Genomic DNA, 22328 nt, shown 5'->3' on the forward strand with positions numbered 1-22328 from the left:
ATATATGTATAATATTATAACAAAATTATATGTATATACATTAAAATATAAAACAATACAACAGTATTGAATAGAATAGTTTTATACGAAATATATAAAAAATACAATATGCATTAATGAAAGATAGTAGTAATATTTTTTTTTAGTTGCATTAGCTATACATTAGGTGCTCAAAACTGTTATCCATAGATTATTGAAAGTTTATTAAATGTAAATTCAAATATATGTAGCTCTTATTTAAATATTTAGCTTTATTTAAATATTCATTTTTTTGAATTATTTAAAATTTCAAATTAATTAACGAAAAGAAAAGAAAGAGCTTTACATATAACAGAATACAATTCTTTTATTAATATAAGATATTGTGTCTCATATTATTAATCATAAATATTTAATGTTATTAATCATAATATTATTTTGCATATGAGTACAATTACAAATAATTGTAAAAAAGTAACATAATGATAGATCAGTGTAAAAAAATTAATGAAATAAATCAAAGTTTAAAATGATTATGTAATTCGTAAATTTTTATTGCAAAAATAATTTAAATAAATTAAATACATCAAGAATTGTATATTATATATATTAAGGAATAGATTTTTATACATTATTGGTAACCTGTCCTTTCATTTTCTTAAAAGTTCCTTTTTATGTAATAAATCATATATTTTGATGCTATATCAAAATAATTGAGGAATGGAAATTCATATAGATTATAATGCATTTATGACACATCCTATTTGAGATATCTGATTAGTTTATATGATAATCATAATAATACATCTTTCAAATTGATAAAATAAGATTTCAGAGACTTCTTTCATCCTATATCTTTTATGTATTTCTGAATCATTTTTAAATAATCCAATTTTCTTCTTCTTCATTGCCATCTCCAAAAAGCATAGATATGAATCATTAATTATTCTTTCTGATTGGTGTTCAATTTAACACAAAAATATTTAATTACTTAATAATTAACAATTTACAAAGAAAAACTGGAATTTCTCATATTTTATCAAATTCTAAGTCAACCTTCTTGAGAACTTTTTAAATATGATGAATGAGAATTTTTAAATATTTAAAAGCATTTATCCTTAAAATAAATCTAGATAAAGAAAATTTTCAGATTCATTTATTAATAGTATCTCTAAGTGTTTCCATTGAACTCTTCCTAATTGTAGGGGTTGAATGAGATGTCTCTGGAGAACTGGGAGATATTTGAGAGTTAATATAGAAATAATTCTGTTTGCAAATACTTGAAATTTCTGTAGAATACATGCTAGTTAAAACAAAAAATATAAAACTGAAAAAATGCAGAATTAAATTTTTTTTTTTCGATTGTTATAGAATAACATTGTTTCATTTTTCATTTTTTTTAAATATTTAGTTTATTTTTTTTTAATTAAGTTTAATTAATTCTTAAGAAATGTGTATAAACGTTATTATGTTTAAAAAAAGAAATTCTAATAAACAGACGTTTATTAATGACAGCAATAAATTATTTTTACTACATTTTTGAATATATTTTCCTCTTTTTTTGTCTTCATCTTATACGATACGAGACTATTCATGATATTTTCTTATGCGCATGCGTCCATTGACGTTTACAAGTATTATAGAAGTAGGAGATTATATTCTATTTCACTTAAAACCTTCAGAATATAGCTAAATATTTTTGTATCCAAAATTTCAAAAAAAATTAGTAATGCATAATTTTTATCTGATATTTATTTTTTTCGATAATTGTAATATAATGTGAAAACTATATTAAAATATAAAATATAAAAGTAATATACTGAATTATATTTCATAAAGACCATTTTATACGGTTTAAATGATACTAATTTCATTAATAAAAATTATTATACTTTAGTTTATAACTATTTCTAAGATCAAGTTAAAATTATTTAAAAATCCTAGATTAATAATAATTTTTATAATTAACTTTTACTATAATTCGAGCCAATTAAGATATCATTAAAATAATATAAATAGCAATCAATTAACATATATCATTAAAACAATAAAAATCAAATATTATAATTTTTTACTTTTATTTATTAATATTTATAAATCAATAAAATTCTGTTTGAAAAAAAATTTGAATAGATAAAGATGTTCTCGATTTGAACCATAACCAAGTAACAAAGAATAATGCAGTAGGAGATGAAAATGATTATACATATTAAAACAAGAAAGAGAAAGGAAAATGGATACCACGGATACCTGGAGGAAAACCTTATATATCATAATGGAATTTCAGGTTCGTGACTCCTGCACTTATTGAGGGTTAGGTTGACGTTTCACGAAAGTATCGATGCGCAGAAATTTTATATATCCAACAAAATGTTATTAATATAATTACAATAAATACTAAATTTTAAAGCTAGCACATGATTTTCGTAATCACAAAATAATAAGAATTCGAAAAAGAACGTAAATACGTCCACAAGTAACACAAGGAAACGAATAGCGGAAAGCGTGGTCGAAACACCCAATGCGATTAGTCGAATAGCCTCTTCATACATAGAGATATGCGCATGCGCAATTGAAGATCATAGGTACGTATCTATACTAAAAACGAAATAGATTTAGAACCCTTATATTAATAATTTTTATAATTTTTTATATAATTCCAATCATAAAATATATTTGTTTTTAAAATATATGAATTTTTAAAAAAAAGTTACATATACTTATTTATATATAATATTACTTTTAATATTATATTGTTTCTATTGTTATAATAATGATTGAGTTATTTTTATAAAGTTCAAAGTAATTTAAACTATAGATGCCGATGACCTCGTGATCATTCTTATTTCTTTTAAATTAATATTATGTTTTTTATTATTGAATATATTTTAATGACATGTTATTTTATTTAATTTATCTTGGATATTACAATAACTATATTGAAATATTCATTTATCTCTTATATTATAAATTCTAATCTTGAAATTTTCAAATTTATGCAATAGTATATTCATTATTTACGTTTAATTAACTAAAAATTTAAAAAAAAAAATTTATTATTACTTTACAGTTTAATACGAAAGATCTGATTTAATATACATATATATATATATATTTTATATATATATATATAAAATATTATATTTTTACAATCTATTTTAATAATAATAAACATTAGTATGTGTTTATATAATAATTTATAATATTATATATAACGTGTAATGTGTAGTTCTATAGTCTTTACAAGAAAAAAGTAATCAATACATAGTCATATGATATCTAAACGAACCGTTTAAACGCGGGAAGAATAAACTCTTTTGCACGAAGTTTGACATGACAAGTACTACATTGCTTCAACAGTTCAGAGACACTTTAAGGTGACCGTCCTCTGATGAACACCTTTAATAAATACGTTCCTGCTAGCCGCACTACTTTTCTACAGTATCCCCACCAATATCATGTGTACGGGTTGGTAAATTGTGATTGGTCGAACCAATGATTGGTAATAGTGGAGGGGAGCAATCACGTCACGAAGTGAGGCCGAGAAGCGACGAGGCGCATGTATCAATGCGCAATCGCATCGGAACAGTTCAGGGAGTCGGGGAGGTCCGTGGTAAGGAATAAACAGAGTGAAGAGACCGCGCGAGAGACGAAGAGTGGGGAAGGAGAAAGAGAGAGAAAGATAGAGAACGAACAGGCAGTGAGACGATCACGATGCACGGAGGCGAGCACAAGCGGCCAGGGGCACAGGGCTGAGGGCTGAGGGCTCGACAGGGCCTGGAATAACGTTCACGGGACGGCCGTGGGCCAGTCAGCAGCTATGGAACAAACGAAAACTCCCGCGTCCCGATTACTCAGCACGAGTTGTATAGAGAATAAGGACGACTTAGAAGAGGTAACATAAATATTTCAAATAGTCACTGGATACGTATCGGGTGCTAGGGGTTCCGCCATTGTTGCGACGGTCGCGCACGTCGCTGACCGCGCGGCGCCACACGTCGAACCACGCGTCTTAGCGGCAATATTCGAATCATTTGCATAATTCTGAAATTAATTTCAGAATTATTTCTAATATTCATTAATAGTTAATACTTAAAATCTAGCAAAAATGCAATAATAATACATATAATCATATATAGATTTGCTAATAAAATATATTTATTAATGACAGCAATGTGTTTGTGATTTCATAATTTATGGTATAAAGTAGGTTATAATTTTATGATTTCTTTTTAAATTTGTTTTATATTCATTTATAAAACTATTTTTTTTCAGAAATTTGAAAAATGTTATACGGTGCTCCAAAATTTGACTGCAGGATTATCTGAAAAAGAAGCCCATGATACATTAAATAATGCTGTGTGTAAGGACAAGACACATGAAGAAGTTTCATTGGGATTGTTAGTAGTTATTTTGACAGATCCTCAAAGTGCAGCCAAAAGTTATAGAGACTTAACATTAATTACAAGAGATGGTCTTGCAATTGTGTTAGTACATCTTAATCAACTAGTACTTGAAAGATATTTACGATTAAATGATGTAACCAGAAATCAATTATTATGGTTATTAAGAGAGATGATAAGAACCAGTGTAGCTAGTGTGGATAATCTTTGTTTAAGTTTATTAAGGCATGCAGCTGGTGGTGATATTTCACCACGAAATTTGTTCTTAGTTGATGCACTTTTAGACATTTTTCAAGAAAATCGACCTTGGCTAGATAAATTTCCATTTTTAGTAGCATCCATTGTTTATACCTACTTACGATTAATAGAAGATCATAATGCACCTCATTTATCTGGTTTACGTCAAAAAGAAGTTACCTTTACTGTATCTTTAATAAGAGAACGTATGGTTGATTGTTTGGTTATTGGAAGGTAAATGATTAAAGATTTTTTTTATTGATACTTATATTTATAAAATATTTTTATTGATATTTATAAAATATTTTATAAAATATTTTATTTATATTTATCAAATATAAATAAATAAAAACATTAATATTTTTAGGGATTTGGTGCGCCTATTACAAAATGTGGCACGAATACCTGAATTTGAAGCACTTTGGAAAGATATGCTTCTTAATCCAAAATCTCTTTGTCCAAATTTCAATGGTGTCCTTCAACTTTTACAAACTAGGACTTCTAGAAGGTTTCTACAATCTAGACTTACACCAGATATGGAAAGAAAATTAGTATTTTTAACCAGTCAAGTGCGTTTCGGTAATCATAAACGATATCAAGATTGGTTTCAACGGCAGTACCTGGCTACACCAGAATCACAATCTTTGAGATGTGATCTTATACGATTTATTGTTGGTGTTATCCATCCAACAAATGAGTTGTTGTGTTCAGATATTATACCTCGATGGGCAGTAATAGGATGGTTATTTACAACTTGTACATCAACTGTAGCTGCAAGTAATGCTAAACTAGCTTTATTTTATGATTGGTTATTTTTTGAACCTGAAAAGGATAATATTATGAACATTGAACCTGCAATTCTTGTCATGCACAATTCTATGAGATCCCATCCACCAGTCACTGCCACATTATTAGACTTTTTATGCAGGGTAAGTAATTATATGTGACTTTAACAATTTACAAATTTTAAATTACTGAAAAATAATTTTTGTTTACAGATAATACCTAATTTCTATCCACCTTTGACAGAGAAAGTAAGAAATGGAATCTTTTCATCTCTAAGACAAATTTTAGAGAAACGAGTTTTGCCAAGTCTTTATCCATTATTCGACAGTCCTAAATTAGATCGTGAATTGAGAAGTAAAATAAGAGAAACGTTCAAAGAATTTTGTTTACCACCTAATGCTGATCCTGGTAAAATTAATGCAGAATATTGCATGTCTATTTTACCCAAATTATTTAAAATTGGAGCACTAAAAATAGCTTATTATTGCACATTATATTAAAATTTTTTTTCATATTGTATACATATTTAAAGTTTAAAAAATTTATTTAATATTATTTAAAAAATATATATATAAATATTAATAATATGTAATATAAATATATTTATATATATACACATTAAATAAATATAAATAGAAAATATTTATATTTATTAATTTTGAGCTTAATTATTGTTTTAACAAATCACATATCAGAATAATATGTGTATACATTTCTTTTTAAATATAATTTAAAACTTCTGATTTTTTTTTTAACATTTTATTATTCACTGTTTTTCCAAGCTTATAGCACATTTATTGCTTACTAACTTTGGTTTTTGCATGATCTTTTAAGCAGGAAATAAGGTTCCTGTCTATTCAGGTAAAATGGAGGAACTTAATAAGGATCTTGCACCAGGAGTTACACTAGAAAATGCAGTAAATACACCAGTTGAAAATAATCATATAAATCAAGATGCTGAACCAGCTTTTAGTGATGAAGAAGAAGAAATGCCATTAAGGTCAGCCTTGTTTTTTTAATTATTAAATTATTAAAGTATTTTAATTATTATATTAAATATATAATTATATCATAAATGATATATAATATTATAGGATAGTAAATAAAGTTGAAGAAGAAGATGAAGAAGATGTTCCATTAGCTAACGTGAAATTGAAAAACGAACAAAAAAATGCAAATTGTGTTGTGAAAAAAGAAGATATTACATCTCAATTAAATTTAATTTTAGAACCAGAAGAGTTAAGGACTGCTATTGAAAGTTTGCATAGTGAAACAGACAATGAAGTGAGGTGTCAAACAATGGAAAGGATAGTACAAATGGTTGTAGAAGATGAAATAGATGCAGAAACTATACCAGCATTGGCTTCTTGTATATCAACTATTTTATCTTCACAAATTACATCTCAAATATTTCCATCAGATAATTTGAATGAAGAAGCCTTGACTGATAGTATAAGCACACCGTTATTTGTTATGTTTCGAAATCAGTTTCAATTGTGTAAAGAAGAAGACAATAGACGGAAACTTTTAGCTCGAGTACTTGCAGAGATGCAGAACATTCAATCGAGGATAGGTTACTTGTTACTTTATTTTTTGAAAGTTTGGGGTAGAGGAGAAGAAAAACGGGAAGGCGAACAAAGGTTTGTATAAAAATTATACAAATAATAAATAAAAATATGTTTTTTATCCTCTTAATTATTTGTTACAGTAATGTATTAAATGATGTTAAAGCATCAGTATATAAAGATTTTTGTGCTCATAGAGAGAAAAAGTTAGATGCATGTTTAGTATCAGATTTGAAGGTATGTAAGTAATTATTATATTTAATAAATTGATCAAAATTTAAGTTTTTATTTATATTATTTAATTATATTTATTATTTTTTTATTATTTAATGCATAATTTTTTTTCAGCTCTGTCACGAAGACAACATATTTATGCTATGTTACCTTGTGCCTGATGTATACATGGGTTTTCAAAATGTAACTCTTGGAAATATTCAATTATTGCATTTGGTCGTTTCGACTGTTGATGCATGCCAATTACAAGAATTAGTTTGTCAAATAATGCAAGGACATTTGAAAATGTTAAAAAAGGAATCATTTACATCACTTTTGACAGCAAGTTTAAATTGGGAAACCTTTGAACAATATTGTTTTTGGCAACTTATTTTTGCCCATGATTTTCCAATTGAATATGTATTGCCTGTTTTACCCAAATTACAATTTCGAGATCACGCAGAAGCACTAACATCAATATTGTTTATGCTTAAACAAGAAAAGTAATCAATACTTACATTACTTATTATTATTATCTATTTAAGAAATTATTATTATTATTATTATTATTATTATTTTTATTATTATTATTATTATTATTATCTATTTAAGAAATTAAATAATTAAAATTTAATCTAATATTAATAATATTTAATAGGCCAACGTTAGAACTTCTGCGACAATTGCTTGCACGACAAAACGTGGATGGAGATATGTTTGTCGTAGCAGCGTTACGTTACTGGTGTCGTGATTATGAAGAAAAACTTGGAGAATTACTTGCGAATCTTCTAAGTACTCGTTATCCTGCTACGAGTCCAAATAAACGGAAACGATCTGGCGCTAAACATAATCAACAGCCTGGTCCACCCACTGGTGAACAAGTTCTTGGTCATTTAGATCAATTACGACAACATTGTATGTCTTCTGCTGAGTTGCAGCTTTATCATTCCGAAGGAATGCAAAGGGCTTTGCAACAAGCACAAGCAGCTAGTAGTGATTCTTTAAGAAAAAGTTATGGAGATTTATTTGCTCTCGCAGAAGTTAATGAAGAGAATGAACCTCCTCCACCTCCACCAACAAGCTCGGCACGAAAACATACAGCAGCAGCAGCTGGAGGTGGTGGAGGTGCTGGTGGTAAAGGAGGTCATAGGAAAACTGGTGCTAATACGAGGGAGAGATCTAGTTCAAAAAGGCCACTTCCTCGATATCATTTGGATAGTACATCTAGCAGTGAGGTAAATTTAAAAATGATGTAAAAATAATTTAAATTTATAGTTCTTTTTTTTCTTTGATTTTATTTAAATTATTATAGTTTTTATTAACAAAATTTAATTGCGATAATATAGGAAGAAGAAATTGTGAATGTAAAACAAGCAAAAAAAAGAAAAAAAATTAATCCAGTGGGCTCTGATAGCGACTGACCACCCAGTGTCTTCAAATGTCACATGGACCACGTTATGTGTGTGCAGCAAGCTAAACTAGCCTTAAGAATAGTAAGATAATATAGTATACGTAATAAATCTAGCGCGACTTGTACATATAGTATATGTCAACAGTGAATGCGAAATAATGCTAATCTTACACATATTTCGCAAACACTAATAAGTGTTGCCAGATTCTGTAATTTCATTAATTTCATTATTTGTATCAAACACATTCTAATGAAAGATATATTTACTAGAATGTATGTGATATTTAATGAGAAGAAAATTTATAAATACTGGTTATAGCTTTTCTAGGTAAATACATATGACAGATTAACTTGTCATGACAGATCGATATTCTGGATTCTGTTTTGGGTAAGAAAAATTTTATCATGTATCTGTCAGATAAAGTTACCGAGAGGCACAAAACTAGTCATAAATTAGATTATTTCGATATACTCTTAAATTCAGAAAAATATGAATTTAAGAGTTGAAAATTGAATCTGGCAATATTGCTAAAGATAAAGTGATACGAAATATCTTTTTATATAATCACTTTATTTCTAAAGAAAGAAAGAAAGAAAGAAATGAAGATCTGCCATCCATATCCAATTTTGTGGTTGGTATCAAAAAATGCGGGCACAATTGTGCTTAGTGTTATTAATAATTTGTTTATTAATTTTGCGATTAGTATAATTGACCCTATTGTCCAAATTTATTTCTTTTTCTTCTTCATTATATGATAATTATAAGACTCGCGTTTCACAAAGTAGTTAACAAAGAAAAAATGGTTACTTTTGTTGCCATAAATTGTGAACGCAATTTATATAAATCGTTGATAGCTTTTTATTTAGGATTAAGAACCTTCTGCAAGAGAATAAGGATGTATTAAGAATTCCTCGTTCCAGCACGAAGCGTACAGTTTTACGACCAAATGTATTTTACGTCTGCGCTTAGTAAGCATAATCATTCTCAAGACGCAACAATTTTTATATTTTACACGATGCAAGGTCTATTCTTTTAATAGTTTTGTTTCTAAAACAATGACTAATGAACAATCTTTTTACGTTTCTATTCAAATATTCGAATTTAATTAACCGAAAGAAAAAAAAAGAAAAAATACAAGAAAAATGTATTTTTTTTGTCATAATATTTATAATGTATTTACAAGGACTATATGTTCTTAATATGCAATGTTTATTCTTTATAAATTTGTCCTTTAGTATTTTTATAGAATAAATTTACTACTTTATATTATAGATATAATTGGTATTGTATTGTTCCAAAAATGGATATTATTTAAATAGTAAAATAAAGGAATATCTTCCATCGTGTATAAAATGAAGCGTCATGTACACTTAAGTCTTAGAAAAACGTAAGCGTGAAATATCACCGTTCACCTCTGTACATTTCCTGTAAAATCGGTTACTTGTATAAGTAACTGTGTTATGTATTTTCTAATTGTACATACCAGAGAGAACGGAATTTGTATGTTATGCATGAATGTTCGAACATATAAATATGTACGAGAATTTTTCAAAATTCTAATTTTTTTTTTCATGAAGAGTGTTTGTATTTCCGATTTTATCGAAAACGATTCATAATTCATTACGAACAGAAAGAAAAATAAGACGAATATCTCAGCCAGTACGAATGTTTTTTTAGTTATACGCGTACATTGTACGTACTAGCCATTTTTAATGGTGTATAAGGTGTGATAGTTGATATTGTTATTAGGTTTTTTCTACTTGTATATAAACTGTGACGTTATATGAGAAAATATTTAAAATCGATGACTGAATGAATGCAAAAGAAAGAGTATATAAATAGTATGAAAGGATGAAAAATAGTACGAGGGAGAGAAAGAGAGGCAAACACAGACACATAAGTAAAACAAAAAAAAAAAAATAAATAAATAAAAAATAAGAAAAATTGCAAAATTAACAATGCGCGGGGCAATACGGAAAATAAATATGTAAACATTTAATGTTTTTAACGATCTTGTACACACGGATACACATGTAAATATATGAATATATTATCGTAACGCGAGCATAAACATTTAATGTTTTTAACGATCTTGTACACACAGATACACGTAAATGTAAATACATCGAAAAATTACCGGAAGTAAACCTGTGATTCCTATCGTTTGTTTCCTCTTTCTCTAGATTCTTCCCTCCCCTTTTTTAATTTTCTTCAGCGAGAATAATCGGTTTTGAAGATTGTCATAGTATTGTTCTTTTTATAGTTATGTGTATACATAATGCGAACAATATGAAATAACTATAAAACAACGTAATTACGCGCAAATTATATAACGAACAAATGAATGTTAAAAAAGTTTTAAACTTGTTTGTAATATATGTACAATTTTTTACCGAAATAGTGACAAATTAAAGAAGAATGATAAAAAATTCTGTAAAGTTAAATCCTGCTACATCACATAATATCCGTAAATTGTACATTAAGTGCATTTGATTAAAATTGCACGATTGATAGTAAAACATTTATATTACTATTCTCCATGTAACTACTAAATTAAACTCATATCAACTTATTAAAGCTAATAGTAAATTAGTATTAGTTAAGTATTAGTTAAAATGCAATGGCATTACAAATAGTATTAATGGAAACACCTATAATTCGATGAGATATGTTTCTTCTATTATTTGCCATTTATTAATTACATATTACTTTGTCCAATTTGGCATGTAACATATGTAACGCAATTTTATTTTTCTGATATATATTGAAGAGCTGTAGAATTATACACAATGTGAATTTTCCTGACGAAAATGAATTTATTTCATTTTTCAGATTTTTTCGTTATCACACTCAGAAGGTAAAGAGAAATTGTCTTGACGCGAGACAATAAATAAAAATATAATACGTATTCAATTTTCATATATTATTACAGCTAGAGAGGAAAAATGGAATAGATCTTTATTTTTCCAAAAACATTTCTTAAGATGCGTCATTTTTACTTGATACTTTTGCGCTATACATGTACATATACATCCATTTGAATTGTTACATTCCTCATTCGCATGTCTCTTTCATATGTGTATTCGTGTATGTGCTCTGTATGTGTAGCATGATTACAAAATCATCATTCATCATTATATTGCAGGTAAGATAGAAATCACATAATTATTTACTATCCATTACGTATACATACGTGCACACGTACATGTTTTACAACGAAAACATTGTTATATGGAAAGAGTGTATAAAAAGCGCCAAATATTAACTTAATTTTATGAACATACAATTGAGAAATAACGAATCTTATAACTGGTTACTAGTTTTGTTTTCAGTAATTTATAATATACACCTGTCCTGTATTTGGTCAAAAATTTTAATCAAAAAAATATCAAAATAAATCAATAAGCTTTACTTTTTAAGCTATATTTACATATCTATCGCGTAATGGTCATAATCACATAAGATTTATCTGCACATTTTTTATTTATCTCTGTTATTTTTTTTTATCGTTAATCAAACATTTAGCAAAAGATTTTATATCAGCACAGTTAAAGTTAAATTGTTCACGAATAAAAAATGACATATTATTTGAATAAATATTTTTCATCAAGGTTATCTATAGATCAGATTTAGATTAGGTTTAAGAGTAATATTATTTATTATTATTTAACATTTTTTATAATTTCTTTTTAATATCATTACTTTTATAGAAACGATTTAAATGTTCCCATTATATTTGTTTTATTGTATACTAATTTTTATAAGATTCACCAATCAGGACAGATGAAACTTGTTGCCCACTATAAATGTTTATCTCTAAAAATTTACCAATTTAGACCAGAATTTGCCTACAAAATTGATATTTATTCTAACTTAAAGAAATAGTTCTTTTATTTGTGCATGTGATTGTACTTTACAATTACAAATGTATTTATAAACATATTGAGCATGACATAAAATTATATAGTGAAACAAATTTATTGATAAAGATAAAACAGATTTTGCAAGGATTCATTTATTATTCATATGCACATAAGCACAATCACGCAAAAGTTTGATTGATACGATTAACAACGGAAATATTGTGCTTATTATTATTATTATTATTATTATTATTATTATTATTATTATTATACGGAAATAAGCATAAGAAAGGCTATATTCATAGTACGAAACTAATACAATTTTAATATCATAAAATGCAATTATTCTTTATAAAACTGTCTTTTCAAGTGATTTAAAATTATTTAAAATGAATATAATTGAACAAAATATACTTGAAATTAAATATTAAAAAATACTACCGAAATATTAATTTTGTGCTAATATATTGAGCAGCATTGTACATGTTTCGATATTGCTATTTTATACATTAACACATTTTTCAAACGATAAATATATTTCAAACGTATACACTGAAAAGATTGTATATTTTGAAACGTAAGTAGCGTACAGTAAAATAATTCATAATGTGATCGAATAATTTGTAGACACAAGAAACCATGAGATTATATTTCTACACACTTGTTAACCAATTCGTCACGTGCTGCGCAATGTACATGCGCATAAATCAGGAAGCCAAATATTCTTCATAACGTGTTAAAATTGATTTATTATATATATATATATATATATATATATATTTCATTGAAAATTATTTTCAATTATAAAATAATAAAATAATAAAATTTTAAAAAATTTTAATAATTTAAAAAAATTTTATATTTGATAATTTAATAATATTAAAATATTATATTTAAAGCATTAAAATACAAAAAATCGGATACAATTTAGTGAGATACTTATACTGATAAGATTAAAATGATTAATCTTTTATATTATATGATATTATATTAATATATATCTTTTTATTAATTTATCGTAATTATGTAACGTAATCTAATTAACCGAAAAGTCTATAAATTAATATTATAACATGTTTCTTATGCTTATAAATCATTCATTTGTACACTGATTCATTAACTTTGATCAGATTGCAATTAAGCAACTACTTACCTAAGTATTTGCTGGAACAGATTATTTATAAAATTTTATTTTAATAGAAAAGGCAATTATTTTTCATTGATATATTTAAAATTAATTGATAGTATATAGACAATACACAACACTGCTCTCATGATACAGGTCAGGTTTTTTTTTCTATCTTCAAATAGAAATAATTCTTTCATTAAACTTATTTTTAAATAAACTTCTGAATAAACTTGCCATAAATTTTTTGCATGTTATTTCAAAAACATCTGAACGATCGAATTTTGCAACTAATTCCAAATGAACGAAATGAACAACTTATACGAAATAAATAATTCGATGTGCATTCATCTTTCATTGTATTTGTTGTTATTGATGTCAACATATTGCTATCAGCATAAAATATTATATTGACAACATTAATCGACAGAAGACTATAGTTGCTTCTGATCTATAGTAAAACGCATTATTAAAGATAGCTACAGCCAACGATTTTCTCGAAACTATATTTCCAAATATAGAGCAATAATATACTTCGATATCGTGGTTGTAGTTATACTAAGGGACAATTTTGCAAAAATTGTAAAAGTTTCGAAGAAAATTACCGTAAGTGAGAGCAAGTATAATTTTTCGTTAGACAGATTTCCAATGTTTGTTTTCATGCTATCTGTCGTATAATGTTTTGGGCGTGTTGATTTTATAATTAGGTACTTACATATACGAAATCGTATCTAGCATCACCATTTGCAAGGCTCTGATCACTTAATGCGCATGCAAAATTGTTTGGTAACGTACCATTAACACATTCTCGTTGTATACACGCGACAAAGAAAGTTTCTTCTACGTTAAATCACATGGTCGTAGGTACAATTGGGCCACGCACACGCAACTTCTAAATATACATATACAGATTTTTCTCTGGCACACACATTGGTTTCTTAACCATCATCATAATTAGCATTAGTTCTTTTTTTTTTTCGTTTGTTCGTCTGTGCTTTATTTCTTTCGAACGCAATTTCTACCGTTAATATACTTGTTATGTATATATACACAATATAGTAACAGTCTAAGTTCCTAAGGCTGCTAAAAAGTCTCACTTGTAAGATCTCCCACGAGAAGGGAGAGCATTAAACAGTTCAAGTTTCGACCAAGGGAGGGAAACGTAAAATGTCTTTACCGTACGCATCTAATAAATCACTTCGTATACAGTGGCCTTTTTATCACCAGATCCGGTCACAATGTACTTGTCATCAGCAGAAATATCGCAGCTCAACACCGACGAGGACTCCTTCGACTGCAAAAAGAATTAATATGAATTCTTATATGGTTATTTGAAGTTGTTTGAGCAAAGTTATACATGGCATGATACATCTAACGCTATGTGTGGAAATAGATTATCTATTGTGATAATGTTTCTTATTCTTCATCTTCGATGAAATAATAAAAAATATATCTGATATCGATTATCTTCTCTTATTGAAACTTCTAAAAAATATCAAAAATTATTTTATGTGCAAGATATATATTGCTCAAAATTAAATGATAATTTATATAAGATTATTTTTTAATTAAAAATATTAGTTTAAAATTTAATTGTATTAAAATGTATTTTAAATTTTACATAGTTTTAAACTTGTATTTATTATACTTTATTGTCTTTAATTTAACCAATAAAACAAATACAAAAGCAGCAAGGTATTTAAAGTTATTGTTCTGTTAAGCACTCGACATTAAAAGAGTTCCAATAAATGGTTACATGATATTTATTTCTTAATAATCTTATGCAGATAATTAATTATGAATAGCTTTTTTTTAACAGAAAATAAAAATTTGCTATATATATATATATATATATAGCAATTGTTATCATTTATGAATTATTTTCTAAATTTAAAAATTTTGTTAAATAATAAAAAAATGTAAATTATAAATATAAAATAAAATATAAATATAAATTAAAAATATAATATAAATAAATAATATAAATTATAATAAAAATAATAGTAAAATATAAATTATGTAACTGCTTAATCATATTTATTATTTATAAATCATTATATATTTTTATATGATTAAAAATAATATTTCAAATATATTTTGAATTATTCTGTTAAGTAGATGATTCAAAATATTAATATTAATAATATCAAAAATATCAAAAAAGATAGTAAAAATTTACAAAAAAAATTAATTTGTTTAAGACACATAATATTCTTAGATTATTTAATCAATAGTATTCAATATGATAGATAACACATTATATCTATCTTGAAAAGAAATGATATCAGACAGTATATATATATAAGTGAAATATTAAAAAAAAAAATTTGTATACAAATTAAATTCGACTTGACTTAATATTAAAAAATAAATAATATCCAATCAGAATTATTCTGATATTAAAACAAAATGATATTAATAAAAATTTAAATATACACCTGAAATATCGAAGCGCCATACGGTGTGCGCCATGCATTTAGTAGATTATCCTTGCCCGTAGAGACGAACCATTTGCCGCAAGATGCGAAACGCAATGACAACACGCACGACTCGTGTAGATGCAGTTGATACTTATCGGATTTTGTAGCGTGAAGGACCTCGACGTTTGAGTTTTCCATACCAACTGCAAGCCACTCTCCAGTTGGGCAATAGCCCAGTGAAAATATTTGCGAGGTAAAGTCATGTTGCTTCAATTGTCTACCCTCTCTTAGATCCCACGAACGCACTGTGTTATCCAATCCTCCTGTCCACAGTTTTGAACCATCTGCTGAAATATCGATGCAGGAGGCACCGTCCGTGTGACCTTGGAATTGTCTAATCAACGTCTCATTCTGGAGATCCCACACAGCGATATTACCATCGCTACAGCAACTAAAGCAGACCTTCGAATCCGGCGAGATCGCCAATGCGTAACAGGCTGGTGCTGCAGACGTCAGTTCCGTTTTGATTCGCGGCGTAGGACTAGCCAAGTCCCAGATGATCAGCTGACTAGCCTCTCCTCCAACTATTAAAGTTCTGCAATCTGGCAGTAACTTTACTGACCTGTGTCAGAAAACAATGCTTCTACTATTGGTACTTATATTGTATATATTATATTATAAGAATGCATCATAGTATAAGAATGCACAGTGTTCATAAAATAATATAAGAATAACTTTAAAGAATAAAATATAATTTGTTGATATAAATTTTTGTTTTTGAAAAAATAGACTTAATAAGAAATATATTAAGCATTTAATATTTATTAATCTCATATATTGAATTATGATAAAAGTATGACTTTTAAAATCAAATTCTCATTTATTTTTTTCATTATTAAAATTGATACTTACCCAAGTCAATTAACTTCGTATTAACTTACATAATTTTTTAACTGAAATTTTTTCATTTTATTTAAAATCAAATAAAACTTGTATTTCCGACTAGATGCAATAAATATCATAATTCTGGTGTATATTAGTGGCATATCGAAACAGAAACATACCGTGAAAACATATATAGAGGTTAGTCATGGAAACTAACCTAATATAATTGTCGCGTTGCAGGCAGTCCAGTTGAGATACGTGCTTGATACTGCCACCACCTCCGTGTCCGATGTCCCAGACTTTAACGCACCCTTTGCCACCCGTATAGACGTATTTGGTCGGATTCGAAATCGTAACAGCACACACAACTTCACCGTGAGTCAAGGAATTAATCTGACGCGCGTGACGTGGAATTCCCGGTCCTATAAGAGCGTCCGTGGGGAATGGCACTGGCTGCAGCTGACCCTCGCCGTTCATATGGAACGAGTACGCTCTACGATGGAATGCAAAACATTAATACCTCTGTCCTTACGTAATGGAATGTCTTCGATTATTTAAAAGCTCGTGTCGCGGCAAAAAACAGCCATTGAAACGATAATGCATCATATACTTTCTAGGTTATGTATGCATCGGTAGTGGGTTAACATTTTCAGTAATGCTCAGAAGCAGTGATCGTATATAATAAATTTGATAAATGATTGATTTCTTTATTTATCGAAATGTTATATAAAATATTATATAAAATATATATAAATGTATATATTAAATACATATATAAAAAAAATAGAAATTAGTGAATTCATTGTTGAATTTAAAAATTTTGATTTTGAAACATGTAAGTACTTATTTGGATTGATTTTTTTTCTGAAGTAAATAATTCAATTATAAGCATTCATAAAAAAGTTTTATTTCATATGATAATTTTTTTACTTATTTTTTTTTTTAGTTTCTATTAAAAATAATGGGATCAATGCTTAAAAAACAAGATTTTAATTGAAGTTACATACGGTTTACCACCCGGAATATTGCTTATTCCATTAGCTGATGGTAGGATGGTTCTCACATGACCGTCGAAGCCGAGCTGTAAAAAAGAGAAAAATGTATATTTAGTTAAACTTGTAATTAAATACTAGAAATCACTAGAAAGAGTATTTATATTGAATAAATTGAGAGATATAAGTATATATATTATATTATATCAATGAAAAATAAAGTTCAAAACAAAGATATATATATACAAAATAAAAGAAATAAGAAATAAAAATACTTTGTATGTTAAAATTTAAATTTTATTATAATATTCCTGGATTACGATATTTTTGATAAGTCAATTTCTAAAATATTTAAATATCATGAAAATAAATATTTCAAAATTTATATGAAAAATATTTAACAAATACACTAAAGTTATCAATAATGCACACTGTATATTATTTTTAAATGTAATAGAAAAATTATTTCATCAAAATCGATGAAAACATTATCTAAATCATCTTTTATGTAAAAGAAAAGAAAAATAATCTTAATTAATAATGATATGTATATTGGATCATCTTGAAAGTTTCTATAATCTTTTAACCAATAATGGAAATGAATAATCTATATTTAATCGAGTGATTTCTAATAACCTTTTTTAAACAATGGATAACCTTAACTAGTTTCAAACTAGTTAGAATATCAAATATCCTTAACTATCATTTAAATAATTTTAATTGATTATAATTCTTATAGCACAATTTCCTAATTAATTTCAATTTATTGATCTTCTTAAAAAATTTCAAGCTATTACATATACTATTATATCATTATATTTTGCGAAACAAGAAAAAATGAAAATATTTAAATCAGAATACTACTTCTTAAAAAAAAAAAAAAGAAAAAAAAAAGAAAGAAAGAATGAAAGAAAGAAACACAAAGAGAAGAAAAGAAATTATTCGGATAATCCAAAATTTGCATCTCTTCCTTAAAACGCCTAGGGTATTCGTAGATATCATAGATTCTCCTAGGAACAACGAACGACGAGAAAAACGAGCAGCTAGAACGTGAAGTACCATCGAAGTCCTGGCGTATGGTAAGTTGCTGTACGGTGAAGGCGATTGTGGCGGCTCATTGCCGCGGGACGGCAAACCCTGATAGCCCTGCGGTGGCGTTTGCTGCGACGATGGCGGATGATAGACCCGCGATGCCAAGGGACCAGGGATTCCGCCCATAGTTGGCGTACAGCTGCGCGACCCCCTCGCCGCCGCCACAGGTGTACCCGGCTTGTCGATCTGGAGAGGTTCGTTCCAACGGGGCACACCGGTTTATTATCGGGCGCAATCGTGGAAAGGAATTGTAAATTTCACGCTTGACTTTCGCACAAAAGCAACGAGACACATCGATCCTTGTCGCGGCCGGTGTAAGCGGCCGCTTCCGGTTCACCGATTTATAACGAGGGAACAGAGAGAGAGAGAGAGAGAGAGAGAGAGAGAGAGAGAGAGAGAGAGAGAGAGAAAGAAAGAGAGAGAGAAAGAGACACGGGAGAGATCGAACGAGGGCTGCTTTCCTCTCTATCGTCCACGCAAATTGACTTGTCGTAACTTCGCGCCACGAATTCCAGCTACTACTGCCGTCATGAATGTACGTATACGTATATGTATACGCAATGCGCTAAGGAGAACAGCGAAATGTGTCCGTTATTTTCGAAAATAGTTATTTCCTTTTTTTTTTATTGATTTTTATATTTGTCGTTCTAAAATGTAACAAAATTTGACAATGACAGAAACTTGTAAATTCTGTAAATATTTTTTTTTGAAACTAAATGTACATTGTATATTTAATTATGGATTGAAGGATAACTATGTTATTTTTTAATTTTTTTTTTTTGATTTGATTTAAAAAAATTTAGTTATTTTCTTGTTTCGATATCTAATAAATTTATTACAAATTTTGACAAAAGTATTCATAAAATATGATTTCGAGAAAAATAATTTTTCAAATTTATCATGAAACGATCCAACATTATTTTCGGATACAAAGTTTCATCTTCGAAAATCACAGAATCATTTAAATGTTCATCCTCAGACACTTTAACATGCATATTGAAAGGATGATTTTTAATCTTTCTTTTTTTTTTTTTTTTTTTTTGGTAAAGAAGCCAAAATTGTAAATTTTTGATAAAATATCGCAAGCAGAAATATGATTTCAGAGAGAAAATAGAGAACCGGACCGATCAGTCATCGAATAAGCTTGCTATCCGCGAGATCTTACATCTTTACTTTTCAGAGACGGTGTGCTACGAGCGGAGGAACTTCCGCTCCGCGAGGGTGGTCTGTCTTTTACGGATGTCGAACCAGCACCGGAAATAGGCCCCACGTGTCCTGGAGCGCCTAGCTTCTCTAGAGTACCATTCTCACGTGGATCCGAGTGCTCACCATTCGCATGTGGCGATGATGCCTCCTTTTACAGAAAAGGAAAGAAATTTTTCAATGAAAAATATCAAATTTTATCCCCTTTTTCTTAATAATCCGTGTGATATCTATAATATTTTTTTGTGCCTTAAAGTAAAAATTAGTATTTTGCATTCTATTATTGAATGGGATGTTAATAAAAAATCAAGGACTTCCATAAAGAAAGAATTCTTCACATATATAATTTCATCATATCATGTTCACGTTTTTAAAACCTATATATTCATATAATTTCACTTATATTCAATATTTCAAAAAATTTCTAAATATATTGTTCGTTTATTGAACTCGAATATCTTGCAGATATGATTAAGATATTCTGTGGTACAAGAAACATAAAAATTTACTAAAAAAATTCATCTAAGATACTTTTACTTCGATCAACGATTTGGCGCATGCATCACCCTCATCAACTCCTTGAAAGAAGATCCTTGATTTTCATCATTTATATACGGTCAGACAGCTAAATAAATTCGGATTGATGATATAGCAAGATGATAACTGACCTCATTCGCAACATCTACCACCAAGTCTTGATCGCTTTTCTCTCCATCGCTGTCCTGAAAGAAGAAAAATTACGAATCTGTGAAAAAAAGTTGGAGAAAAGGGAAATCTTTGCTTCTCGCTAGCAAAAGATACACGATCGTGTTAAAATTCTATTTGTATTCGGGTATATATTTTCGACACGATAAAAGAGGGAAAAAGAGAGAGAAATAGAAGCCGACCTACATTCTCAATACGATCTGACTAGCAGATGCATCTTCAGAGACATATTATTAATCTTAACACTCGTGCAAGCTATCTCTCCCTCCCTCCTTCTCATTCTTTCTTTCTCTCTCTCTCTTTCTCTCTCTCTCTCTCTCTCTCTCTCTCTCTCTCTCTCTCTCTCTCTCTCTCTCTCGAATCTCGTTCTGATTGCACTAGCAACTTAATGGCCAGGCGTTCGACGAGTGCGCGTATACCGGATAGAGAGCTCGCGTTTTGCAAGCGTGTAAGCTACGCCACCGTCACGCCACGCTACACCGCTCGTTGGTTGGATGGAAGAGGCGGAGGGTTGGAGAAAGAGGGGATGTAAATGCGCTTTGCTTGGTCGCGCGGTTCCAGGGTATTTTCGCAATCAAGATTCTACGTGTGCGCGACTGTTGGCCATACGTGAAGCGTGGAAAATTCGACCGATCGTTTGTCAATTCTGGATCCTGTAGGTATGGTATGGTGTATGCTCGTCGCCCCGATCGAGACCAAGCGCCACCGTCGCTGATCTCGTCATAACGATAATAAAATTGTGCTTTCCCATTACTGGCGTGACCTCCTGTTTCTCTCTTTCTCTCTCTCTCTCTCTTTCTCACTCTCTCCTCCTTCCTTTCTTCTTTCAGCTGATATAATTAATGTATACAGGGTTTAGATCGATTTGCATGTACACGTTGATGGAAGTTTTATTTTTGATCGTAGATAATTGGTAAAAGATTGATTAAGAGAGAAACTTTGAGATCTTACTTTTAAATATAGGAAATATAGATTTTCATTCGAATGAATTATGCACGTTTGTGCATAATAAAATGATAATAAAATAACGATTCGAATGTGTAAAAAGTTTCCTATTTTAAACGTTATTGTTATAATATCAATTTCCTGAAATAAATTGTAATAAATTTTTAATTAAGGAACTATCCTTCCATCGAGTAAAATTTATTAGTTATAATCATAATTTGTGGGCTAATGCTTTTATCACGATTTTTCAATTTGTACGCTATTTTATTAAAAGCATAACGATCTCTATGTACAAAATTAACAATTGTGATTTCGTGACTGTGAACGTGTCGTTTCGAAAGATGAATAATCGTGCGAGAATATTTTTTTGAACTAGCAAAGATACGCTCTATGCAAAATAGAAAGAGAAAGAAAGGAAGATAAGTGTTTTTTTTTTAAATTGAGTTAAAATTTTAAGAATTATTATTTAAAAAATATACATATATATTTAAAAATATATATA

General features: G+C 28.5%; 2 protein-coding genes across 8 annotated transcripts in view; one reads left to right on the forward strand and one right to left on the reverse strand.

Annotated features, from left to right (window-relative positions):
• Positions 1-3604: 3604 nt before the first annotated feature.
• LOC122719172 (integrator complex subunit 3) lies at positions 3605-10737 on the forward strand. Of its 2 annotated transcripts, none has more exons than XM_043944774.1 (10): positions 3605-3874; positions 4255-4853; positions 4987-5548; positions 5618-5813; positions 6240-6405; positions 6500-7045; positions 7114-7207; positions 7319-7686; positions 7842-8418; positions 8530-10737. In XM_043944774.1, exons 1-10 carry the CDS (start codon positions 3800-3802, stop codon positions 8602-8604), a joined length of 3258 nt encoding a protein of 1085 aa, XP_043800709.1. In that variant the 5' UTR covers positions 3605-3799; the 3' UTR covers positions 8605-10737. The 2 variants fall into 2 exon arrangements, with proteins under 2 accessions (XP_043800709.1, XP_043800710.1); XM_043944775.1 differs by having other exon boundaries at positions 6267-6405.
• An 833-nt stretch (positions 10738-11570) lies between these two features.
• LOC122719134 (protein groucho) overlaps positions 11571-22328 on the reverse strand; it is a 91795-nt gene continuing 81037 nt past the window's right edge. For 5 of the 6 annotated variants that reach the window (XM_043944723.1, XM_043944720.1, XM_043944722.1 and 2 more), the window contains 7 exons: positions 20845-20898; positions 20139-20327; positions 18941-19159; positions 17897-17970; positions 17107-17382; positions 16023-16626; positions 11571-14878 (listed from right to left, as the gene is read on the reverse strand). In XM_043944723.1, coding sequence (XP_043800658.1) covers positions 14771-14878; positions 16023-16626; positions 17107-17382; positions 17897-17970; positions 18941-19159; positions 20139-20327; positions 20845-20898 — 1524 coding nt within the window. In that variant the 3' untranslated portion in view covers positions 11571-14770. The remainder of the gene's footprint in view (positions 14879-16022; positions 16627-17106; positions 17383-17896; positions 17971-18940; positions 19160-20138; positions 20328-20844; positions 20899-22328) is intronic. The other variant, XM_043944724.1, reaches the window with a different exon arrangement.

This window comes from Apis laboriosa, unplaced genomic scaffold (genome assembly GCF_014066325.1).
Source record: "Apis laboriosa isolate Shangri-la unplaced genomic scaffold, ASM1406632v1 scaffold70_cov154, whole genome shotgun sequence".
In the NCBI taxonomy this organism is placed as follows: Eukaryota; Metazoa; Arthropoda; class Insecta; order Hymenoptera; family Apidae; genus Apis; species Apis laboriosa.